This window comes from Bacillus rossius, chromosome 5, assembly GCF_032445375.1.
Source record: "Bacillus rossius redtenbacheri isolate Brsri chromosome 5, Brsri_v3, whole genome shotgun sequence".
NCBI classification, from domain to species: domain Eukaryota; kingdom Metazoa; phylum Arthropoda; class Insecta; order Phasmatodea; family Bacillidae; genus Bacillus; species Bacillus rossius.
The window spans coordinates 75642358-75670157 of record NC_086333.1 but is presented as its reverse complement, the minus strand read 5'-3'; the positions used below and the strand labels follow the sequence as shown (position 1 = coordinate 75670157).

The 27800-nt window shown below is 39.9% G+C and overlaps 1 protein-coding gene across 1 annotated transcript in view; it reads right to left on the bottom strand.

Moving 5' to 3' along the window:
• Positions 1-706: 706 nt before the first annotated feature.
• LOC134532030 (uncharacterized) overlaps positions 707-27800 on the bottom strand; it is a 63370-nt gene continuing 36276 nt past the window's right edge. The window contains exons 4-6 of the mRNA XM_063368159.1: positions 4937-5137; positions 2576-2681; positions 707-977 (exon numbers count right to left, since the gene is read on the bottom strand). Coding sequence (XP_063224229.1) covers positions 807-977; positions 2576-2681; positions 4937-5137 — 478 coding nt within the window. The 3' untranslated portion in view covers positions 707-806. The remainder of the gene's footprint in view (positions 978-2575; positions 2682-4936; positions 5138-27800) is intronic.

The following is a 27800-nucleotide window of genomic DNA, read 5'->3' as shown; positions in this document are numbered from 1 at the left end:
ACTTACTTTAAGATTGTAACAAATATTACCTTTCATTATCAACATGCATTTTCCAAAAAACTAAATAATTATTTTTAAATTATTATTTTATTTGTCAAAAACTAATTAGTTTTTATTGTAACTGAACCTTTTAGTATCGCATTTAACTATTTAAAGAATTTAAGGGAAACTCTTGTTAAAATATTATGTAAAAATAAAAAAAAGGGGGGGGGGGGGGGTAGGTCCGAGAAATGTTATGTGTCCCTACATGGTGCAGAGGGAGGTCAAAAATCGTCCTTATGTAATTAATGAACGGGCCCAAATACCGGTTATATCTTTGGGACCATATTTTCGACATCAGCTGATTTCGGGCTTCGTTCTAGGTTGGTTGATGATTTAATTTTTTCATTCCATATTTTGCATTCTTGAATTTTTGCATTATAAAAACATAATTTGTAATAATACTAGACAAACATTTTAAAATTTGCTCAGAACATTGCTATGGTTATTTTAATTTTCGTATGTAAGAAATACTTTTTTTTGTGTGTGAAAAGTACCGAATATATCTGGTAGCATTTACGAACTTAATATTATTACGCTGATTGACTTGTGCAGTCAGTACTTGAAAGTTATTAAGGGAACGGTTTGCAAATAACTTGTTAACTATCGGAGGTACAAGGGACAACACAAAGCGTTAAAAGCCCGGACAAGAAATCAAACCCAGTGCTACTGTGAACATATTTCTTTGTTGTACTTGCAAGTGCGGACATGTACAAACATGCGTGAGTTCACAAGTATGACGGCACGAGCTGCTGGCAGGGCGGGCCTCAGACGGCGGTCGACGTGGCGGTGGAGTTGCCCCCCTGGCCGCCCCCCTGGTTCACCAGCTGCTTGACTGCGTCGGCGAGGGCCTGGGCCAGGCGCGGCACGAGGCCGTCCAGCACGGAGTTGACGAGCGAGCCCGTCTCGCCGCCGAACATCAGGTCCTCGAAGTAGCTCTGCGCACCGACAAGCACTCGGTAGTCGCTCTCCGGCCCTCGACACCTCGCTCTCTCTCTCTCCCCCCCCCCCCCCTTGCGATGAAAGGAAGAGCTCGTGCAGCAAATTTGAAAAGAAAAAAGATATATTGGTTGTCTATAAAGTCGGTTAACGGACGATAGTTTAACGTGACAACGTCATAAAAAAAACATTGATGAAATGATTGCATACCTTTATGAATCAAATTGAATCATTTTTATTGAATCATCACTATTTTGTGTGGATACAAAGAAGGAGTGAAATGAAATGTACAATTTAATTGATAAATTTACTTTTATTTGCACTCATTAATTCAAATATGTTTATTACTTTAACGAAGATATTTTTTTAACTATAATTTTATTACATGTTTGCGATTTAACTTCTTCAAATCTGTGTTTTTCTGTTAAGGATAGGACGATGATAGGAAAAGTAGGAAACAAATGGGAGTGTTTCAAGTTTAATGTGTCTCGAAAAAGTCAAATCGATGGTTGTTCCAATCGAGTGGAAGAGAGATAGATGCGGCGCAAGCGTACAATGAGCGTAATGGGACACAGCGTAACGGGGCAATGTGCGTTTGGGGACACTTTTTCGTGCGTGCAGCCGGCGTTCATCAATTTATTAGACGTCACGTCAAAAAAAAATTGGTACAAATTTATTTTTCACCTAAATTCCCTAATATAAACTTTGTGAGCCCATTGTTCGTCCTGATCAAATATTTCCTAATAGAGTCGCGCTACGTTTTCCCAGCTCCGCAACCGAGAGCCTGGTGTGATTTCGCCAGCCAAGTATAAGACATCATTTATCTTCCTGCCTCAGGCCACGAACGCAAGTATAACAATGTCTGGCTTCGTGACCGAGAGCGCTTTTCTCAGCTTACTCCCAGGGCATCCCTCTTCCCAGAGCTCAGCTTAGGTTAGCAGCTCCAGACATGCCCCACTCTAATGTTCCAGGGCTTTCGGGCGCGTATCGGCGCCAGCCCAAACACATTTCTCACGAACTAGCAGATCACCCCTATCATATTTTCCAGGAACTTCACCGAGAGTACTGACCGGGCCTTAACCAAGGCTCTCGGCGAGCCGAAATCAAGGACATCTCGCTGGATGGCGAAGGCAGACCTCGTGGCGAAGATACCAACTACTTTACTTTAGTTTGGCGAGTAGCGAGGCCTCTAGCAGTCGCCACCATAACTCTCTCTATTTTCCTTTAAGCCCGACAGAGCGCAAACCAGCTGGGCCCATAAGGGCCAGGCTTACGCTAGTCCCTCATGCGGGGCTTTTGTGAACTAACCCCGAGTCTGTTTCGCCTGAGCTCCGACAGAGCGCGCTGCTTTCGGAGTGCAACAAGGTTATGTTCCCGCATGTATAATTTATTTGCAATATAAATTATTACATTTTTTAAACAAATAATTATAATTAAGAAATTAGAATAAATGGTCAGCATATTTATTGATTTCATTATTAATTAAAATTAAATATAAAAATATTAATTAATTATACCATATTATTAATACTAAATATAAATTAATGTATTAAATAAATTAACATTAAATTTATTAAATATAAATTAAAATGCTTACCTCAAATCTCTCGATGCTGAGAACCAATTCATTGATGTGCAAAGAGGACAGAGAGATCTCCTTCAGATCGATGTCAGCGAACAGCTTTATGCCGTATGCTTGGAACCTGAAAAAAAATACAGAATTGCTCGAGTGAGAGATCTGTGTTCTTAATCATGCTCCCTTAAAAAAAATCAAATAAATAGTTTATTCGAATTAATTTCGAACTCAAGCAATTGTCGATCAACCTGCGACAAAAACGGTGATCAGAGATGGATTCTGATTGGAATGTTATTGATTGCCGTAAGGGTTTTCTCATGGTACTCCCGATTTACATCCACAAATGCAGCATATTGATTATCTATCTCACTATCACACCCTCATAAGTATAGATTGGCTTTGATTTCGACTATAGGTTAAAACACAAATAATTAATTCCAGCAGTAACTTCATCTTACTAACACATTCTCTTAAAAAAATTGTTTTGCTACTAACAGGTGTTTTTAAAAACAAGTTCAACAAAACGTAAATTTGAAACACTATCGGTATACGAGTGTGAATTTAATAATAAAGTGAAATGTAGTGTATAATAATGAAGCTCTATTTTAACCAGTTTGTATAATAAATAGTATTCTTGTTTATAGATGTAATAAATAAAACTCACTTTTTCCCTTGCCTCATACGAGTCCAGAAAAAAATCAGAAATGCTGAATCACCCAAGTGAATGAAGGAAAAAACACTGAAAAAGGAAAGAACCTAGGAATTCAACCCACCAAGGATTAAAATAATCCTTCTAAAATAATATCTCTGTAACCTTTATGTGGCTAAAGGGCTATAATTTTCTCATCCAGTCTTCGCGTGTGGTTTTTTTTTTTTTTCAAATCCTGGAAAGGAGGCTGTTATAATTTACAGTATATTTAAGAATAACTCACTTTAAATAAACGAAGAGTTATTCTCGATTTCTGGTAACTCGATTTCCAGTTCTGTTTTTCCGTATAATCAGGGCAAACACACATACACGCACACATAAAAAAAATGTATCAAGTATGTGTACCAAGAATATTCTTGAGGATTCATTATCAAAGTATATGAACTTAGTACCCATAAATCTACGAAGGTAACACTAAATTAACGAATATTTCAGATTATTTGTAACCAGCGATTAGCAGTGCTCAGAAATTTTCTTTAATTTTACAATAGATTCCTTTGGTTTATATTTGTTAAAACTACAAGAAATATTAATATATTGTAAATTCGTGCAACACGTGGCTATGGTTTTTTTTTTGCATATGTAAAATACGTTTTATTTTTCGGGATAATACTGAAAATTGGCACATAATTTTATATTTTGATTGATGTTTCATTGAAGCATATATTTTTTTGAAACCACCGAAAAGGTACTAGAATACCTTTTCATTGGATTTTATGGTTATTACTAGGGACAGGCATTTTTCGCGAATAAATCTGAACGCCTATTAGACTGAAACAAGGTATACCTGCACCAACGGTTTCTTCCTTGTGATTGGGGGTCGTCTGCGGGAGAAGTCGTTGCCTTACTTGACCTGGCCACTCATAACGCATTTGCTTCCGCACTCAACTACTGTTATTGCTAGAGACCTGCAAAATTCGCGGATTCATTCGGTGATAGGCTAGAATTCAAACACATATACGTCTTAGATAATTTTGCTATTGGCTTACTGTTCATCTGGACAACTCTCAACCAATTACATACAAACCCTCAAGCAAAGAAGGATAGAATCACAGACAAACCAGATGAGACGACTTACAAGTCAACAACCAATGAACTTGCGTTATTTGCCCAGTGTACAGGAGAATGTGCAGTCTATCCTGAAGGCCATCGAAACCGCGAATTTGGCAGGTCTCTAGTTATTGGTGTTGTAACGATCGACGTGGAACTGAAATAAACTCGCCCAAACACGATACACAGATGATGCTACAGTGTTCTAACTTTAAGCTAGTCGCGGAATATTTCCGCGAAATATGCATGCCCCTAGTTATTACGTGCTCAACTAACATTGGAAAGCTATTCAGGGGACGGTTGGAGGTGCTGGGACCGCGGGTGAGCAGTGGTGCGGTTCAAGGGCGCAACAACTAAATTTCCAAAAGGGGGGCAATATACCTTTTTATAAAGAATCATCGATCCCCCCCTATTGAAGCGGGGGGTCCGGGGGTCCTCCCCCGGGGAAAATTTGTATTTCAAGGTGGAAAATCGTGCTGTTTTATTATCTAAAAATTGATTACACAGCACTTTCTTTGCCGCCACTTCAAGGTTTCAGAATGGGGGGGGGGGGGGGCAAAATACCCTTGCCCCCCCTGTTGTTGCGCCCCTGGTGCGGCTGACCGCCGGGAGGACGGGCTCACCACATGGCGCCGCGGCCGGTGAAGGAGAAGGAGTTGGCGATGCTGCAGTTGAGGTAGTAGTCGCCCGACTTGACGTGCACGTCCCCCGCGGACAGCGCGAGCTGCAAGTTGAGCGGCGGCTGCAGCACGTTCAGCTTCACGGAGCTCAGCTCGACGGTGGACAGGTCCGCGATCGTGATGCCCTTCACGTGGATCACCACCCTGGGATGGACCGACACACAGCCTGGACACGCCTGGACACGCCTGGACACGCCTGGACACGCCTGGACACGCCTGGACACACCAGGACACGCCTGCACATGCCTGGACACGCCTGGACACGTCGGTGTCTCACGGGCCGTCAGAGTTCCATTTCCGGGGACACGGAACCACGTTGACTCTCTGTTTGCTTTGTTTTTTTTTGGCGGGAATAAAACATATTTATAGAATATTTTTAGGATTTCTTTTCCAGCGTATGCCGCTGCAGTCCGTGTCCTCGGTTGTTTGTGGTCATACTTAATTTTTATATAGTTATACTTACATGTATACTATATAGTGTACGTATACTACGTAGGCTTTCACGGCCATTGTCTATAGTAGCTTGGCTTCTGGCTTGTAGCCGTGTCCTTGGCGGCTGACTCACCGACGTTTCGGTCGACATTGCAGTCACCATCATCAGGGAGCAGTTACCTACTGAGTAGGTACAGTACAGTAGGCAACTGCTCCGTGATGATGGCGAATGCAATGTCGACCGAAACGTCGGTGAATTATCCGCCAAGGACACGGCTACAACCCAGAAGCCAAGCTACTTACTATAAATACCAAATTGCTACATAAATATAAATAACACGTATTTTGCGTCAAAAACAATGCATTCTACTGTGCTCTGATTGGTGCTTGTAGCCGCGAGGCTACTGATTATTTGGGAGGGGCAAGTAGGCCATGCTCATTCCACCATCCTCCCGCTTTGACCATGTCCACATCGACATTGTGGGACCCTTGCCTGTTTCACAAGGCTACCGTTATTGTGTGACCATCATAGACCGCTTCACCCGCTGGCCGGAGGTAGTTCCTGTGGAGAACATTGAGGCTAACACCATAGCTCGAGCATTTTATGCCAACTGGGTTGTATGCTTTGGAACTCCCTTACAAATCACTACCGACCAAGGGCGCCAGTTTGAGTCCTGCCTTTTCAGGGACCTCAGTAACCTGACGGGAATGACTCGCTTTCGGACCACTGCATTTCATCCTGCCTCCAATGGCATGGTGGAGCGAATGCACAGACAGCTCAAGGCCGCCATACGTTTCCTTATGACAGAGCACTGGGTGGACATCTTACCCACCATACTCTTAGGCATCAGAGCAGCATGGCGCGAGGATCTCCGTGCTTCTGCAGCAGATTTGGTATATGGCCAACCACTACGCCTACCCGGTGAGTTTCTTGTCGCCCATCCTGATGCAGGACAACTGGAGGCCCCGGGCCTTATCCAAGAGCTTCGGCAGCACTTTCGTGAACTCCGACCAGTTGGTAGCACAAGACACGATAAGCCGAGAACATTCGTTTTCAAGGATCTTGCCACATCCACTGAGGTCTTTGTTCGCCACGACGGTCCAAAAGGGTGCTTGCAACCTCCTTATGAGGGACCTTTCCCTGTTGTTAGTCGCTCAGGAAAAACTGCGACTATCCAAATGCATGGTAGGCAGGCTACTGTTTCCATCGATCGCCTCAAACCTGCATACACCATCTGTGACATCGTTCCAGAGGACCACGACATACCACGTCCTGCTGCTGGGATGGCCGCTCCAACGAATCATCTGGATGTCAACATCGTGCCTCCCCAAACTGCAACACGTCGATCCGGCCGCCTAGTCCGCTTTCCTAACCGCCTCCAAGGTGGTTTCTCGTAACTTGTGCGCAAGTCACTGGCAGGGGGGTACTATGGCGGTACATCGCGAAGACATCTACCGCACTACGCCCACCATGCGGCTATTAGCACCGACTGTCCCGTCGGTGTTTGTACACCCCTGGGCCAGAATGCAGCGCACCCTCCAGGAGTCCTGTTAGCCCGGATGCCAAGGGGATTATCACCCCTCCTCGGCGTGGGCTAGCAGGCTGGCGAGGAGGAAAGAAGAGACAGTTACAGTCTGCCTCTTAGCACGAGTAGGCTATTGTGCACTGTAGACACATGTAAATTTGCTAGCGCACTCTACAGCGCACAACAGCCTACTCGTGCTAAAGGCCCTGTCACACTGTCAAATATATTGTCTCCAATATATTGGACAACAAAATTTGAAGGGTGATTTTGGATGAAATACGTCTTCAAATATATTGTATTCAATATTATTTGATGAGCACTGTAAAATATATTTGAAGTCATTTCACACTATCAATTTTCTTTGAGTGAGCTCGTTTTACCAAAAATTCTGCAGAGAACAGTAAATGACAGTATTTAGAATAAAAACAAATATTTGGGTCAAGGAACGTGGGCTTTTTTTAGTAGGTTATATTCAAATTTACGTACTTATATTGTAATCATATACAGTTTAAAATTTACGTTATTCAGGTGTTTGCAATGCCTGCATTAAGTAAGCATCAAAGTGTTTCAAAAGCTGCAGCTGTAATTGCAATTGTAGCAAGTGTCAGTAAACTAGAAGAGAAATCTAAGAAAAGGAAACGCAGATGGTGGACGAGACAGTGGATAATTTCCCGGCAAACAAAAGGTGTTTTACCCCTTTTTGTCATGAACTTCGATACGAAGAAGCCGATTCATTTCAGAACTATTTAAGAATGGATTCTGAAAGTTTTGATCTTCTTCTTTCAATTGTGGAGTCTCGCATTGCAAAGAAGGATACTCATTTTCGCCAGTCTATACCAGCAAAGCAGAGGCTGGCAGTTACATTAAGATTTTTGGCAACAGGGGAATCATTTAAGTCCCTTATGTTCTCTACAAGTATTCCACACAACACCATCTTAAAATTTGTACCTGAAATTTGTGGTGCAATTTATAGTGCTCTTCAAAAACAATATTTAAAAGTATGTTTAGTAAGAATAAAACATATAATTAAATGTAAATCTGCAAGTAGGAATATCCCTTCTCATTCGCGCTTATTTTCTCACCCAACTAGCTGCTGTTGTATGAACACTTTCACTTGTATTTCATCAAAATTGTTCCTATACTTTAAAGCTAACGTGTTAATTTTTGCTGTGTTTAGAAATTGGCAATTTTGTTTTATTTTGAATTAAGTGTATTTACTGTTACAAACCTCAACCAGAGCCTTTAAGCTAACTTCACCTCAGTCACATTATCTGTTTAAAATAATTTTTTTAATGAGATATTAGACCAGGTAGGTATGCTTGTTTCGTACAGCCTGGGAAGTATAGGCCTACTGACAAGGATCTGCTACACAAATATTTACATTCACGAAAAATTGTATTACTTTCAAAACTTAAATAATAATAATTGAATACGTAGGCAGAATTTTAATATTTCTAGGCCTTTCTTGCAAATCACCAGAGCTACTTGCTTACTCAGAGATGCTGCTTTAACATAGGTCAGTACCATCTATTGCTAGGAAATTATGAGTTTATATTCCAGAAAATTCCAGACAATACTTCAGTACAGAGTAGCAGCTATTGTGAAATAAGGTGAACAATGACTTATAAGAAAGAGTGATTGGGTAAGCCAAAATAATTTTAGTTACATTAAGTCTCTGAATTGAAATATTTTAAAATTTATTTTAGATGTTATTAATTTGGATTTGTAGGTAAAAGTTCCGAATGCATATCCTAGTTGATACCTCATTCCTGATGGCACATTTTGTACGCAATGTTTGCTGTTTTAATTTAGTGTATCAAAAATACCTGAACATAAGCAAAACTGGTATAGCAATCAAATAATGATCGTAAGTTGAATACAAGATGTTTTCTGTTTTAAGGACCATAATTTTCCAAAACTACAGTAACTTATTTAAGTAAAATATATTAACCTGCACTTCCGTACATACAGATTCAATTGGAGGAAAATATACAATAATTATTCCAGCAGGAAATAAAATAGAATTAGTTCAATTACTGCATTTCTTTCCCATGTAGTATTCGCCATTGCTGATATTTAAACTATTACACTTCGGAAACGGAAACAAAAGCGGCCACTTTATTTTAGATAACTCTGATTGGCTGATCCCATCCAACATCCAACATATTTTAGAACCAGTCCTATACGTAAAATATTTGAAGGAAACTCAATCTCTCAAATAAACATGGCTGCGATAGTGACGTTTAACGTGACGTCACAACCCTCAAAGATATTGGAACCAACATATTGGAAGGTGTTGGAAGCAAAAATTTGACAGTGTGACAGGGCCTTAAGGGTGTTCAAGGGAGTCGGACATGTCATTAAAGGCAATGTTATGTGAGATATTAGTCATATATATGTAACAAGTATGTGTTAAGAGCATATTTAATAACATTTCGAAACCAAAACTACTTCTATTAAACTTTTTAATTTAAGTTTTAATGTCCAAAATACATTCATACATATCGATATACTTATATTTCTTTTTAGTAATGTTTAAAGATATATTTATTGTAAATGTTTTCAACATTATCCTCTGAAGATTTAATTTGGTTAGAGCCAGAAGATTATTTTTTTTATTCTATTAAGAATTATGGTCATTTGAACAGAAAAAAAATGGTTGCAGTTTACTTAGAAAATGAAATTATAATAGGGGTATTATTGAATCATATTACCAGAGGATACAGCCATGTCTGTTCACTTTACGCTGATACATGATTTGTATATATACGATGAAAAATACAGCTGTGGTGTAAGAATACATGGAGACGTGTGTCGCTCTCGCGCGAGTAACCGACTTCGTGTTTCGTTCCTGCGCAACCTTCGTCCCCGCGTGTCCGTCCACTGGCGCTCGTGGTGGCATTGCTTGGAACTACGTCCGGGAGCTCCCACCAGCCGCACCGCGCTACTGCGCGTTCGTCAAACACTACTATCGCGCGCATTTTGTGTTTTCTTTAGTGAAGTGCATTTGTTAGTCGTTGAGAATATTCTTCCGTGCGCCATGCCGAGGTCTAAACCACCTCCGAGCCGCTCTCACAAAAAAAAAAAAAGCAAGAAAGCAAGGATCAAAAGGAATTTTTGGCTGGAGAAAAAAAGCTAAGGATACCGAATCTGAAAAACTTTCACATATTTTCATTGCGTGTATTTAGTTGTGTCTATTGGTATATCCTTAGACAATGTGTAGTTTTAAATGTATGTGTGCATTCCTACACTCTGTACTCATTATTTTTTATTTTCAGAAATATATAATCACCTACATCCAGCCCACAGTGGGACTGTACACAATTTCTCTTTCAGTCGCCTCTACTTGGACCCTTGTGTCCTATTCCTTTGGTACCGCCCTCATGAAGTGATATCGGGACCTTGTCTCCGGGTTAGAACCTTTCGGCAGAAATTAACTTTTATCTACCTTTAAAATTCTAGCAGGAAAATGTCATAAACAATTATTAGATTTGTGACCTTGTAAACAGCGTCATGTAATGGTGGACTGTATCTGCTTTCGTGTGATTCTTCAGATGTTAAAGATTATTCATTCATTTTGCTTTCAAAAATTGCTTGCTTTAATTTTAAGTATACAGTGTAATTTCTTAAGTTTTAATTTCACAAGGAAGGTTATTTATAATCGTATTATATTTTTTGTGTTTGGAGTTATTTTAGGTATTGAGTTGATCGGGAGATTGAAATGTATTCAAAGTTTATAGTATTTCTTTTATTCTTAATTAACTGCACATATTATTTAAGTAAATGTAGGTGTGGGTTTTAAGTATAGTAAAAGGTTTCAATAACTATGACTTAATAAGTTTTTATTAAATAAAAATATAAATTAAGTATGAGACTTGTTTTATTGACGAAATGTAACATTGCAAAACCCAGCAGGTCTTTTAGTTTTTTAAGGTATACTAATATGTTTTATGTTATACAGAAGATTTGCTGATCATGTCAATCAAGGTCATGTTAATTAATATTTGCTTTACATTTTTACTTAAAATGTGTATTTACACTATTTACTAAATTTTTCGTATTTGGTTAGGAGAATGTTTATGGATAAATATTTTACAACATACAATTTAAATGAATTTTTTTTTAATGTGAAACGGCCCTCGTGTCGAAATGTGCCGAAATACCTAATTTCCGGCACATATGGATTTGTGTTATATTAGCGATGTTATAAAAGCTATGTGTCGTTTCTGCAATGTTGGTGCATGTGCTAGTGAAAGAATAGACGACAGGCAGGTGTGCACCGCGACTAGCCGGCGCTAAGACATTCTGAGGCCTACTGCATGTATTGTTATGATGGGCAGTTGAACCAGTGAACTCTGGGGACACACACGGGGAGACAGTAATTTCATCCATATTTTGTAACAACCAATGTATTTGTGTATGAAAAGTGTTTTGTCTCTCCATTTTCTCCCTCTGTGATTGGAGGAGTTGCGCCATCTTCCTCAATTTAATATTTAAATTAATATACTAATCATTTTAATTGGTTGTGCTAAAAAAATAACTGAAATAATTTTTTTCACATATTTAAAAATTGCGTTCTCTGTTTTGCAAATATTGTTTGATGTTTTTCTGCGATCTAATTATTTCAGGTTTCATTGCCAGTGGCCATTGTACTTTGTTGATGGTGTTTCCAGGATTTGGTATTTTATATGTTATTTTTGATGAATACTACCAGACAGCAAACAAGACAAAACACTAAGATGTGTTCATTATATTTGTTATTAATTTATACACTGATGGTAAGAGTATTTTGTTTTATGATTAAAATTTGATATAGATTATATTTTTCGTTTTTTTTGTCTATTCAGTTGGAATGAATTTTGTGTGTTTAATTTTTTGATGAACGTTAACAGTCTTATGATTTATTTTGAGAATTATTTTACTGGCTCTCGTCCTTGAATACTTAACCATCAGTTCTCCTAGCTTGGATTAAGCTCTCAGTTATTCTTGAAATGTCATTTTAAAAATAAATAATACTTAGTTCTCTATCTGAATTCTGGTCAAATGAGTAACTTTCCGAGTGAATTGGTAATAATCATTACGATTTAAAAGGCACTTGAATTTAAGAATAGTTCTACTGAAGTAGTTCTAATATTTATCTATACGACTGTAACACTGCTTGGTCTGAATCGTTATTAGTTAAAAAAAAATTGTGTTGTACAATTAGGGATATCATATAATTTGACAAAGTACTTATAGTTAAGAAAATAAATTAATATTAAATTGCTAAAAACAGAAACACTCATTAAAAATCGTGCCAAAATCGTTTACATGAATCAGCCTACATAAATTTCGGGGAATACCTATATATTTTTCTAGTTTTCATTTGCTAGAAGTAATATATATATATATATATATATAATTTCGATTTTGTTTATTACTTTAGTCAGAGGAGACGTCAGACGATTTCCATAGTTTCAACAACGTGTGTATACACATAGTCTACATACATACATACATATACATACTTCAACAGAAAAATCGTAAATTTACAGAAATTTACCTAATTGTTATAATAATTTGTCAGTATATTCACGGAAATTTCAAGATAAATATTTACCAATATTTTCCATAATATAACAGGATTTTTTTTAAACAGCATACCTAAACCATAGTCGATCATCATTATATACTTTATCAACTTATATATATAATTTATAGACATGGGGCTTGTAGCTGATTATTTAGTGGGAAAATGCACGAGTTTGTGTGTTTTTCCATGATGAGGCTTCTACAACAATGGTACAATGGCCGATTGCCATCACGATGCTGCTATAACAATGGACGATGGCCTGGCTTGGTGGGGAATTTAGACGATTTTTTTATTGCGACGTCAAGAATAAGAAAAAAATTCAACTTTTTGGAATTTTTCCGCCGGTCACGGGACGAGATCTATTTCGTGTGAAAATTTCGAGTTTCTAGCGTTTCGGGAAGTGGGTTAGAATGTTTATAGGTCAGTTCAGTGAGTCGCACAAGGGGTTGGGTTGTAAATATATTTGGATTAAAAAATTAATGCATATAGGCCATACAAATTTTAAAGTATTAGCGTCACACCGCTCACCGAGTCTCAAACCAACGCAGGTTCTGCTCATCGCCGGAATTCGGTTACGTCTTCTGCTTTGTTTCAGAACATAAGGGATAACAGTAAAAATATTTCCATTGTATAAATATTTGTCAACAAAATCTGAATCAAATCATAGCTACCTTATGCTTGCAGGTTCCGTGATGTGTGTAATGTAGACAGTGCTAAGAGTTTTCTGTTGAGATAAATCAAGAAAGTGTTAATAATTTGATACAGAAATAACATAATGGTGATCTGAGTAATTTAAGTATTGAATCATTTTTATTTCTTCTTATATAATGGAACGGTTTTATCTACCATGTCTTTTCAGATAAATACGCCAGTCTTAAAAGAAATATGCACTGCATATGCATTGTGTCTTTGAGTTATAAAATGCAATACCTTATACCAAAATATTTTAGAACTATAAAACTTGTTTCCGCAATCATTGTTCAATCTAGAAACATATTGATATACTTTAACGTTGAATACAGACAAAAAGCTAAGAGAGTTTACACCTATATAAGTATAGCTGAGTACATGTGATAGATATATATAAGTATCGGCATGTGTATGAAGCAACAAGAAAGATAATCGAGAAAGGATATTAAATGGTGTACCCCTTTTCTCGGGGTACTGTTTTACAAGAAAGGAAGTTTAAATTATAGTTTTCCTTTAGTATAGTTTATTTGAGTATTGGTGTTATCCGTACGGCGGTATTTTTTAAATGTTGGTAACTTTTTTCAGCGCTAGTGTCGCCTGGGAGCACCTGGTAACAGTTAGTGAGAATATCATTAAATAATTGTGTTTATTGGTTATATTTATAATGTAGTTATATATTTGCATTTGTATAAAAGTATTTTAATTATTAATGCGACATAGCAAAGTTGGACAATTTGTGATCGGGGTAAAATGAAACAATTCACGAGCACGGCGCGCATGCGCGCGAGGGAGACAGACTTTTTCCCCTCCCTTGGTTGAAGGAGGAGAGGGGAAGGCAGGCGATCAGCTGTTATGTACGACGGGCCGTGGAGTGAGGCGGTTCGCGCCAGCGGCCTCGCAAAAAAAATTACTTTTGCTAGTGTGGGGCCGGCTTGGGCAGCAAAATAACGCGTTGATATGTGTGTGCAAGAGTAGCTGTAAAGCTTGTGAAGATAATAGCCGCTGTACTATCGCGGCGGAACGAGGCTCCTTCCGGCTGGTATAGCCGTCAGCACCGACTGGCCTGAGGACCAGTGGGGTTTAGCGAGGATTCGCTAATCATATGGAGACGTCGAGCCGATACGTGAGTGACTTCCCTTGTGATTCCCCTTGTGCCACGGGGTTATGCTGCAAGAGATTGGTGGCAGAAATAATTACATCAAGCCTGAGAGTGTCATTTTACTTCGGAGGTCTGTTTTCCCCCAGTTACATGTAACAACTTTAAAATATGGACACGTGAAGTAAATAATTGAAATTCAAATGGTAGAGACTCGCGTTGAACGTTTTAAGGGTACCTGTCCCCCAAACACTTGAGCACGTCGCGTAACCAGGAAGGCGTTTACTAACTCGAACTTGGTTTATTTGAGATTTTAAATAAGTATAAGGTGTCTTTGTAACTGATGTTAAGATTAGGGTATTTTTATATTTCCTTATCATGTGCTGGGTATGAATATATATATATAGTTTATAGCATCGGGCCCGATTTAATCAATAGGTACCGGCGAATGCTTATATTCTTTTTATGCTTGTAATAGTTTGATGTCAGACTTTCAGATTAATAAATATTGTCTTGTCGTATTTGCCGCAAAAGTTGTGCTTTCTCAAGCAAATTCCTTTCTTTTGTTGTTTAAATTAAGCCCTGATATTTTCTATACCCGCGTTGAATGCCGAGAGGTTTGGGTGAACTGTGTGCCGTAACTTATTTTTCTGATATGTCGGATGGCGATACACTATACCAGGTAATTCCCGGCAATTTTACGCGGTTCACGACGCTCCCTAGGGGCTTGCGGGGGCGTCAATGGCAGCCATATTATTCGCTGTGAAAGTACGCCGTTGCTTAGCATGAACACGCGAAGCTACGCTCCGTGCTGGCACAAAAAGCCTGGCGGACACCAGGCGAATACGACCCGGCGAGGAGTGAGTTCTGGTTGTGATATCCCAGCTGTTTCTTCCGCCCCCTCCATCCTACCTTTGAATATATATACTGTAAAGAAGCGCCAGCCAAGGTTAAAATTTCTAATACGGTTTGAGGTAGTTGGTTAATTCACCGCCGCAATCGCCACCATCTCTAGGGCATCGACTTGTGGTGGTCCCTAGCGGACAAGTGTCGAACTCTTCAAACACCCCTTCCCCCTCCCGTTGAACGACCTTGAGCTGCAGTGGGTGGGGGGTGCGGGGAATGACAGCGGGCGACAGTGCTGCGCTCTAACGTGTAAACAACAACCTAAGAAGATACAGGGCGTTACGGCAGCGCACTGCAGCGGTGAAGTTCCCAAGCTGCTCATCATACGCTCCTGAAAAACGTAAGAGTAAATCCTATCCACTCGCGACTTCTATACAGTATATATATTCAAAGATCCTACCTGCTGCCAGCCTACAAACGGTTAGCTAAACCCCCGCTTGGAGCGACAGGGGCGACATTCTTACGCGCATCGACCTCCCGCTGTTCAGGAGCCGAGTGACACAACCTCCCCCTTCGAAGGCCCTCAGGCGACTGAGCGCTCAGCGGTGAGACCCAGACTCTTATACAGAGTGCTATTAGGGTGTTTAGAGATCAGTTTTTATGCTATTTTGAGTGATGTATCAGTTTGAAGTCATTCGGAAGTGGGGACGTTTTTTTGGACCACTGGAACACCCTTAAGGAACCGAGCAGACAATGAAAGCTGGTATCTGAATACATATTAGGTCTCCCATAGATTTAACCGATAAGATCGAAGATCCAGAGATCCCCAGATATCCCAATACAATATTGAACTTCCCACCTATCTTCTCTATCCCATTCCTTTTCAGAGTTTACTATGGTGGTGTCAGAACCTCGGACCACTACAGTACGGGGTCAAGACTGATTTTAGAATCCATACATACATACATACACACTTACACACACATATATGTATATATATAAATAATATGTTATGGGTAATGCCAGCCAGCGTTCGGCAGACCTAGGTGTACACGGGTAAACGTCGAACTCAAATTTATTTGAGTGAATATTCGGACTATAGTCAACAAACTTGGATAATTCTAAGTTAAGTTAACCCGGGATGAACTTAGGTTGACTTATTTTAGCATTATTCGTAACACACATATACACTGTATTAATGATACATTAAATAAATTATTAATTTCCGATCAGTCTGCAATCTAATTCGAGACCTCCGGCACTGACTGAGTGGTAGGGGGAGGAGAGTGAGGGGGGGGGGGAGGGCCGGGTAGTGGTAGGAGAGGGGGGGGGGGGGCTGAGCATACTCAGAGCGAGAAATCTCGCTCCTACATTCTTCGCAGGACGGCTCTGTTGAGCGACAGCGATGAAGAAAAGAAATCCTCGGGAACCAGGCACTCGTTAATAAGTATTTTCCTTTGTTTATCGCGAATGAATTATAAATAAAATTTCGTGCCCGGGGCCACACTACAAAATATTAGAGACCGGAATAATTCGTCGTCCATTGTAGTCCGGCCTCCCCTGCCGGTCGGCCGGGCAAGCGCGCATCGCCTCCCACTATCTGAATGAAGGCTGTGATCAGACAGGAGGGATCTCGCAGCCCGCCCTCTGCGCGCTCCTTTGTTCCCGCACTTCAGACCTGAGCGCCAGCGTCAGAATAACAATAACAAAACAAAATTGTAAAGAGGGGTTAAGCCCGAGAATTGGGCAAGGCCCAATGTGCAGGGCGTTAAATGGATGCAAAAAATATGTATTGGACAGGTAAAACCCACTTAATGGCCCCCCGCCCACCCGGAGACACGTACGGTGTGCAGAAGAGCTCCAGAAAAGAAACTACGCTATTTGGAAACAGCTCGCGATACCAGACAATCATCTGCTCACGAAGAGCACTTGAGAATGCGCTGAGGGTGGATGAGTGATTCTGAGTCAGAAGAACCAGTGGGTGTCGCACTTATCATCCCGCCTCGCTGACGTTAACACACCTATGACTGGTCGGGGCCCCTGGAACTTCATAAATGCAAAAACCAAAACATTTCTGAGTTCAATTCAAAATCATTTGCATGGACGTGGGGCAGTTTGCAGAAGTTGATTTAACATCAACGTAAATATTACACAGTTACGAATGCGACAGACCAGACCGCAATGCCAGGTTCGGAGCTGGCTGGCAGCCCCGCACGGTCACTGACGTCACGCGCCATCAATTGACGTAAGGAATTACAAGCGTGCCTGGCCGGATGCCCACCCCTACCCCCCCCTCCTTCCGCTCCCCGCGGATTGTCATGGCTCGGCGCTGCTATCTACCGCTGAGCGGCCTTGGAAATTCCGCGGGGCCGCCGCGCGGAGCGGCGTGAATTTACGCCGCCCTTCTGGATTGTTCGGGCGTCGGGTCGGCGCGGGATGGCGCGACTCGTCACAGCCGCTCTCGTCGGTTCGAGAAAGCACGCCCAGGTACTTAAGCAGCGAATCCTCCGGCCCTCCGCGGGAGTTCGACAACGGAGTCCCGCGTGGGAGTGTCGCGTTGAGTACCGAGTTCCGCGACAGTTGCGGAGTTCCGAGCGGTTTCCGAGCGAAGGGAAGTGCGACATCGGCGAAGAGGGTGAGAGACCCCCCCCTTCCCCCCTGAGAGTGGCGCGACGTCCCGGAGTTCGACTGGATCGTGAGAGTGCGGCGACCGAGTAGCGCGACACTGCTTAATAATTTGAAGTTCATACAAATTATCTTGCATATAAATATCGTAACTTCAGAATTAGAATTACGTGAATATGATTGTTACGTGAAAGTTCTCAAGACAATTGAAACCTTCGGAAATATTTTCGCAACTAAATTTGCCGACGAAAGCTTTTGCAAAATAAAATGGGAAGCCTCTCGCAGATATGAGGTAGATGACGTTGCTTCTTTACCAGCTGAGTTTGTTACGGCCACTTTTATGGTGTTTTACCACCTCAAATTATTTAAATGAAACAGTTTCGCTACAAAGGCAGAATTCTTAAAAATAATGCTGAACTTGAGAATACACAAAAAATAAATTGTTTTGAACTACATTTCTTGGCGCGAATCGCACGTAGTTTGCGCAACCACCGCTAGAATTCGCTTTAGAAGAAGCGGCTACGTCGACTAGTTTGCAGAGTGAAAATTGAAAACTATATTAACTAAACGGCTCCGATAAAAGCGACAAAAATACTTCAATGACTAGTGAATGTTATTAAAATAACTGTGAAGTATCCCTTTAACTTTGTGGATTACAAGCAACGCTTTTGCGAATTTTTCCGTTTTCCACGCGACTCCTGTTTCCAATTCACGAAATCATTGCAATGTCCGAGAGGTGAAGACGTTGCACGTCAGTAGTTGTGACCTGGGTCACTCTTGCCCGCTGGCCGTTGGGCGAAATGCGTCAGCGAGGAGGGATGATAAGCGCGATGCTCGCTGGTGCTTCTAGCGCGGTGTCTCCTCCTCTGGACTGGCGCGCAGTCTTCTCGTCGTGCACAGGATAACTGTGAGATCTGAGCGGTGACCGTAACATTATATGGCCGATAAATGAAGATAAAGGTGTAATGCAAGTCCCTTAAGTGCTTTTAATAATCTGTATCTGTGGTTTTACGCCTAAAAAATTACTCTGAAAATATGCGTTTTAGCAATTTTAAGTGTTCTAAAAATACAGTTTGAAAACTTAATCCGAAATCAAAAAGTACTTTTTTGGCCCTCAGCGAACTCTTAAACGCTTTTCGTAAGCAGACCCCAACTCGGATATCTCGAGTAGTTTTGAAATCGCGTTGTTTTTTTCTCCTGAAGCTCTGCGCACCGCGCGCGCGCGCGCGTGTGTGTGTGTGTGTGTCCGGGTGGGCGGGGGCCTTAAAAGGAAGAACGTAGCGCGGAGTCGCGAGAGTGTGTGACGGCTCGCGTCAAATGGGCCACGTTGGAGCGAGTCCGCACGCGCTGAATCAGTTAGTTTCAGTTGCGCTGCTGAGACGGGGGGAGACGTTCCACAGGTGAGTGAATCTTTGCGGTCACGCCACAGCGCGTTTAAGCTAACGGGAAGCCTACGATTCACTCGTCTTTCTGGACATACCCGAATACTCACGTTGGCAAGCCTTTTTTTTTTTCACAGACGAGAGAGCCAAGCCCGAAGTTCCCCGAAGTTCATGCTCTCTTTTTTTTTTTTTTCGTTCTATCTCATTGTATAAACCGGTGTGGCATTAAATTTTGCGGTCGATTAGGATAGGTTAGCTACATTATAAATACTTTAAAACATTGTGGATGGTTGGTATAGCTGCATTAAAAATACTGCAAAATCATTTTATGGTTGCTTAGCAAATAACTTTTTAATATGTAGCTATCCAGGGCTAGGAAACCGTTTACATGATTTCACAGTATCTTTAATGTAGCTATCCTAACCAAATCAACCGTCTACAATGTTTTAAAGTAGGTATTTATAATGTAGCTAACCTAACCTAATTGACCATTAGTTATCATGAGTTACAATGAACAAAAAAAAAAACCGAAGATGCACGATCGGGCGTTTGGCTCTCTCGTTTGTTGAAAGAAGGCTTGCCAACGTGAGTATTCGGGTATGTCCAGAAGGATGAGTGAATCGTAGGCTTCCCACAGTGCGTTTTAGCTAACACTAACGCGTTCCAATCATTCTCTCTCTTTTTTTTTCTGAAGTGAAAACTTCTTTAGCCGCGTTGAGCTTTTTTTTTGTAGGGGGCAAAACTTAAAGGGTTCCGACATGCTCGTGACGTGTTGCGCCAGACTGGCGACGCGCACTGGCCTGTGTACAAGTATACGCATATATACACTCATACATTGTATATACTCGACTGTATCATGTGCGTGTTGGACTCTGTTTGTATGGGTAAAATCTTGTGAGCTCGCATCACCGACATGCTGTAGTAGCAGTAAGTGAAGTTAAAATTGATTGCGTTGAGCGATTTTCTTTTGTTCAGTTATTTACGAAGTGAATGTTTATTTTATTTGTGAGTTAAGTTCATAGATTTTTTAATGTTAAAACTTAATTTATTCTAATTCGAAGTTATTTTTGGTACGTGCAAAACTTACGGGTTCGCGTCACCGACATGCTAGTGACGTTTATATATATACATACACACACACACAGATATGGATATATAGAACGCTCCACACTCGACGGCCAAAGACGAAAATTACTCGCTAACGCGTGAAAAAATAGAAAAAGAGAACAAAAGGTTTCGTCTCACTCGCACTCTCTAGTCATGACGGAGAGGTCCGAGAATAGCCGAAGACCCTTCGTTTGTGTTCAGTTCACACGTACGCTCGCATGCACACTAGCCCCACTTTTACAATTACGCTTTACTACTTTCTCTCCAATATTTCTCGCTCATGTTTGCAAATACGAAGATGGACCTGAGAACCTTTTTTAATGTATTTTTTAAATTCTCCGCAACATTTGTTTGAAACGTTTTTCGCTTAAACGCCTAAATTAGGAGAAAAACTGAGTCGAACCAATTTTTAACAACCCTTTTCTCTAAAAACTTCACGTCCGATTAAAAATAATAATAATAACACCATTCGATTCAGCATCCTTGAATTACCCTTATTTCAAGTTTTCAGGTCTGCTGGTGAAAAGTGCTTACTTTGCCTCTTGTTGACTGGCCTACGCTCGCGTAATGGAGGAGCCTTAAATTCCAACGACCCTCCGCGGTGCATTGCTGAACAAACTGCAAGTCTCTCGCGCAGTTTCGCTGTGGGAATAGCGCGTTACAAATTAACATTTCCTTCTGGTTTAGAGACACTGAACTATTTTTAAGTTTACTATAACATAAATTAAAGTAAATACATACTCAGTATTAAATAATACAACAAACATGTGTATAAAACTAATTATTTAATTTGGTAAAATAATCGAGATGAATTTTAATTAATAATGAAAAGCAATAAATAATTTATTAAATGTTATTATTTATAATGTAATAATTTATAATATGCACAAATTAAACGTACATACAGTAACATACACTTGAAAAAGTTTATAAACACTATTTCTATCACTAATATTCACAATAAATTAAGATTTTTTTTTATTTTCGTACACGTGAGGTCCACCGTCTTCCTGTGAAAATTTTCTTTGCAGGTGCGCAAGCATCGTAAAAATTCACTCACTTTTTTTTCATAACGCACCTAAAGAATAACAACTTCAAAAGATCAAGCACCATTTGACTAGTTCCCCCCCCCTTTTTTTCCATTTAAGAGTAACTCAAAATCACTTTTTTATGACCAAACTTCGTCAATACTAGCGATAACTACACTACTAAAAATTTAAAAAAAAAATAGTTGTCTGTAAAGTTGGTTTACGATAGTTTAACGTGACAACGTCATAACAAAACATTGATGAAATGATTGCATACTTTTATTAATAAAATTGAATAATTTTTATTTTAATAATAAAAGAATAAATACTTGAAATTATACTAGTAATCAGATTTTTAAAATGCAAGAATAATTAACCTTTATTGCCGAAATTGTTGTTGTAATAAGCAATGAAAACCACATTAACTTTTCACTTCACTTTATAAACAGTCGACGTAACAGTTCACGTGTAGATGTAAGTTGTGTGCTGCCGCTGTCTTTCTTCTCCTCGGAAGCATAGGCCAATCGAGTGGAAGAGCGATAGATGCGGCGCAAGCGTACAATGAGCGTAATGGTACACAGCGTAACGGAACACTTTTTCGTTCGTGCAGCCGGCGCGGCGTTCGTCGATTTATTAGACGTTGTCACGTCAAAAATAGTTTAGACTGTATCGGTACGAAGCCGCAAATTTTTTAACGTGAGTACGTCGTGTAAATGGGAAGTTCAAAACTAGGCAAGGTGACGTCCGCCATTTTGGCTTTCAGAGTCTGCACCGGTGAATATCACAAGCTGTCCTTTCTTTAATCGCCGTTTCTTGCAATTACGATCGTATATATTCGCTGTGTGCCCCGACATTGTAATTTTTGGTACAATTTATTTCGTAATTTATTTTCTCACAGTTTTACCAATAAATTTTATTTTTAACCTTTCAAGCGTGGTTTGTGTTCTAATAACTCTTTATGCTGCTGGCCCCTAGTTGTGGTAGCCACTGTAATAAAACCTCCTTGCTCTATAGTATATGGTGTTCAACTCTCTCTAATTATTGGTGTGTTCTCACGGGGTTCTTGGCGCCTACCCTCTTCGCAGTAAATATCAGGAACGCTGCTACTGGATGGTCTGCCCAGACTGATAGTCCAGCTAGCACGTCACTGCCCTGTGTTACTGACCAGAGAGTAATTATAAAAAGAAAATTTGGTATTGTTGTGTGACTAGTAGAAATTTGCATATAAATGAAATAATAATAACTGAAAAACATATGATTTTAATGGGTTCTTGAATATGGGTGTGAAGTTACTGTTAACCTGTGATTAAGCGAGAACAACCAAGGTGTCAAACCTAGGTGTCGGTAATTGGATGCAAATGACGTCACTGGAACACATTGAATACCATGCCGGGTCTAGCTATACGTTGTCGGAGGCTTGAGGCTCTCTTCACAGGACCTCCAGGTGGTCTGCTGCTACACTGGAACACTGGATGCTGTAAGCTGTAATTAGCGAACTACAGAAGGTCTGAGGTAGCCGGGTATCTGCTGAAGACTCGACTTCCCTCTCGTCCTAGAAAGTCTGGTTTAATCTGGATCGGTCTCACCAATCGTCGTGGCCGATCGCACCTGGCGCTGACCTCAGTTGTCTGGAACCACTACGGGACGAAAACGGGACCGACGCGGAAGTTGGCACTCGAAGTCGCCGATACTCCCTATCTAGGACTTATTTAGTCCAGATACAATTCTCTCAACTCGTAGAGCGGAGAATTCTAAGTAGGACACGATCGCGGATGACGCGAATCTTCTATTTCTCGGGCGGCAACCAAGGCTTTGGTTCGCCCCAGCCCGAGAAACGTCTTCCCGCTGCAAGATGGCGATGGCGTCTCCCTTCTTCCTCCTTATAACTATTTACTTTTAGTCCCTAGCAACCAAGGGGCTATCGATATCAGCAAACAGAATAAACTGCATAGTGAAATAAAAACTTGGATGTTAGAGTGTAAGAGTATCGAACTAAGACCAAATGAATAAAGTTTCCAAAGAATAATTCTTAGAAGACCTGAAGTTGAAAGTGTTTTATCTATGGCAATAAGATGTGTTATATCTGTTATACCTTGGTTGTCCTCTTTACAATCAAAACAATTAAATACATAATATTCGCTCATGAAATATACAATTAATGTTATAATAATAAAAATAATAATCATATAACTGTAAACAGTTGTACTGGTTACAGTGTAGTTCTTTATTTTTATGTGCAAAATTTATTTTATCTCGTTCAGTTTGGCTAACGCGTGTGTCAAATATCAGCTGTCAAATTATATGAGGCAACCGGACACGATCGTTCTAGAAACTTGCCTAATACTCGTGCAGACTTATAAGTATACCAAATCTGTTTATAATGGCGCATGAAAAGCCATGAATCGCTCTCTCTCTCTCTCTCTCTCTCTCTCTCTCTCTCTCTCTCTCTCTCTCTCTCTCTCTATGTCAAGCCCGGTTTATTTTTATAATGTTTAAAAATCCATCGTTATATTTTATTTTAACTTTGAGACTGGTATCCCGATTTATATAAGACGTGGTATTGAAGTCTAAAAAGCGAATTTTGCCGAATGTGATGTTTATGCTACAGGCCTTACCTAACCTACCGCTAACCACATAAAAACAACAAAAAAATCCGCCTCTTTCGTTTTTTCTCGTAACGGTTTTCCCCGTAAAAAAACTCTTCTCTCGTCCAGATCACATTCTAAAACAAATCGTGAGGCAAATATTTTACTGAACCATCATACGAAAGCTTTTTTGAACATATTAACCTAAATAAGTGTATATACAACGATATTTAACTAAATGAAATACAAAATGACTTTCATTGTATTTTAGCGCGAACATCAAATACTTTTCCTAATTTATATCTATAGAAGTATTGGTTTTAACGTTTAATTATTTATTTCTAGTTAAGTTAGTTTTTTAGCACTTATAATTTATATATATATATTTGCCCTTTTAGCTAAGTAAATTTTTATGTTAAGTTATAATTTTTTTATATGTAGCGATTTATCTGGAAACAGGCTAAGAAAAGGAAGTAACTGTTAAGTTGGCAATACCTCACGTGATCCGAAAGCTACGAAAACTTTGTGGTTTGTTACAAATCGTGTTGTAGGGTATTTAGTATGCTTAAAAATATTATTTACATAAAATTTTAGCTTGAGATTTTTAATACTCATATATTACTTGGCTACCTGAGTTATAGGCACGAGTTATTATAAAAGAAGGGGGGTTGGAACTATTTTCGTGCCGTGTGCGCTGACGTCAATTTGGTCACGTGTGTTCACGTGTGCTTCCGGAGAAGCCTAAGATGTACATCAAGTTCCGTCCCTGCCCGAACACGCCCGAATATTCACCTTCGGCCAACCTCGGGATTTGTTTTATTTTTGCGCAGGAAAAATGAATTCAAATATTAAAAGTGGTCGGTTAGGTTAGCTACATTAAAACACTTTAAAACACTATGGACGGTTAGTTAGGTTAGTATAGCTACATTAAAATAAACAGAGAAATATAAATGAACCCGACGTTGGCCGAAGGTGAATATTCGGGCGTGTTCGGGCAGGGACAGAACTTGATGTACATCTTAGGCTACAAGAGTCTAGAGGCAGCACCGCTACTTCCTGCAACTGGCTGCAAATGCCGCACCGCTCACGCTCGTTCCGGGGCCGGCGGCGCGATTCCGCAACGGGAAGCCTTTTCACTGACGAGAGAGCAAAACGTCCGATCGTGCATTTTCGTTTTTTTTTTTTTTTTTGTTCATCGTAAATAAATATGGAGGTGTTGATAAAAGTAAAGACCATAAACAAGGCAATGGTATTTATTTGTAATTGTTTTTAGAGGAAAATACCTAATTGAAGAAACTTACTTCGTGGATTTATATATTTTTAATACCGTATAAATTCTAGGAAGTCTTTGTCTTCCACAAATATTCTCGGGGCGCCCCATATTCCCTTGCAATTTTACGCAACTTGTAATTTTCAAGTGAGGACATGATAACTAATAGTCAATTAGGTTAGGTTAGCTACATTATAAATACTTTAAAACATTGTGGACGGTTGATTTGGTTAGGATAGCTACATTAAAGATACTGTGAAATCATGCAAACGGTTTCCTAGCGCTGGATAGCTACATATTAAAAAGTTATTCGCTAAGAAACCATAAAATGATTTTACAGTATTTTTAATGTAGCTATACTTACCTAATATAACCAACCATACACTAAACAGTCTATGGTGGTTTTTTTTTTATACTGGAGAGAAAAAACGCGCGCGTAAAAATAAAAAAATAAAAACATCCAGGGGGTAGGCGCTCCCGATCGGCCAACTTCGGAAAGGCTCGGCATTTGCAGCCAGTTGCAGGAAGTAGTGGTGCTGCCGCTAGACTCTTGTCTTAGGCTTGCCGTGCTTTCGTACGTTGGCGTGTTGGTGGGGCGGGAGGGCGGAGGGTGAAGTTGACAGATAGCCAATGGCCGCCGCGGATGACGCGTTCGCTGCTTCGCGATTATAAGTGTGCGTTACGTTTCGGGATGGCAAACTGGACGGTTTTTTTTTTTTACCCCGAAGTGACGAGCCTTCAGAATCGGCGAGAGCGTTGACTTGCGTCCTACAGAACTGGGTGCAGTTGGTGCTACAACAGTGTGCTTGCTGCCCTGGCAAGCAAACACCCGGAAGAAGAAAACTTCTAGAAGCCACAGACTCGAAAGTAAGTGTTGGCCGGCCATTTCATATACAACCCCCCCCCCCCCCCTAGTGCTTTGCCTGATCGTGTCTGTTCCGAAGTATTTGTGATTTCACAAGTACACTGAAGAGAAAATCGACACGGTTTTTTTGTCTTGGTTTCGCTACGCCGTCGTGGAGTGTATTTAAAATTCCCCCCGGAAATGGACTTGAACGTAATGATCAGCAAAGAAAAGCCGCCATTTTCCGGACCTGTTTAACGGTATTTTTTTTAAATAAACATTTTCTTTTGCACACGCGAAAGTTCAAATGACTTGATTTAAAAAAAAAATCATGTATTTGTCTCCGCCTGGGCGTAATTAATTAATTCTTAATGTCTAGTATTTTAACAGGTTGCCGTAATGCTTGGTGTTTTTTTTTTATATTTTCTGTAGTCATATTTTAGACGCAAGTTTATAATGGGTTTAAGTCTTATTAAAAAGTGTGTGTTTCAGAACTATTCAAGGCCATTTGCATTTTTTTTGCTGTAAGAGAAGTTATTTGTTTTATAGTAAATGTTAAAAATATAATTTTGAATTTTTTAAAATGCTGTTGCTTATCCGTACACCCAATTTTGTCTGCTGAGATTTTTTAACATAAATATCGATTTCAGGTATAGGTTTGCTGGCACCCTAGAAGACTCTAGAGATAATTTTTTTTATTTGTGCGGCAGTTAGAAAAAAATCGGTTGATGTGTGCGACGCCATTGCGTAATGTAGATTCCCTCAAAGCGCTGCAGATTTTAGCACTGCCTCAGAGAAAGGGCAATGGTAAAAGAAGGTTTTCTTTACATTATCCTTGAGTTAAATACGAATAAATTAAATTTAAATAACGTCCTATGTACTAAGCATGATTTGCCTACACATTCTGGATGCAAGCCATACAAATATCCTGCTTCCGTCAACAAAAAACGTATTTGGAATGATTAAATATGCATTACTCAATAACGTTCTATTACTGAAGCAGTTTTAGATGAAATTTGGATCAGAGGTAGGCCGTAATCTGGATTTAAGTAAAGGCTATGATATCGTTACGAAATTTCACTCCTAAGGGGCAAGTAATTATAAACATAAAGGGGCGTGGTCATAATTATTTCATAACATTCAATTCCTTTTAGGCTATCTTGGAAATTTGCTATTTTGTGAATCAAGGCGTAGGTACTCTTCATCTCTTTATAAGACAAGAATTCATTGAATTACAAATATGACATTTCATTTACAACGATAACCCATGTTAGCCCAGGCCACAAAAAAAAAGTTACAACACTCATTACTCGCCAGACATGTGTAACATCTAACCTTGGTTAACGAGCCAATTCATATGTTCTCACGTTGAAAATAAACTTATAATATGAAACAATTACTCAAAATTTAATTCTTTAATTTTATGCCGAGTGTGGTAAAAATGTAAAAGCCATTTCCCCGTTTTAAAACTTGACTATAATTACTGTTAACAAGATGATAATAACCTTACCTAACTGAAACGAACCTAATCCCAACCACCCAACCCAGTTTATGTTAGGTAAATATATATTTTTTATATTCCTACAGTTTTTCTCAAAGTCAATACATCTGATGCGCTTCGGGTGGTTTCGTAACAGCTACGATGCTGTTCTTCCGCACGGTGTGAGCAAGTGTGTAGTGGCTTCATTGTGGTATTCAATTCCGTGCGAAAATTTACTCACATACCACCAAGGACGGGGAGAAAAAAAATATTAAAAATAGCGCAACTACAGAAAGCACAGTAGTTTTCCTGAAAAAAAAAGAC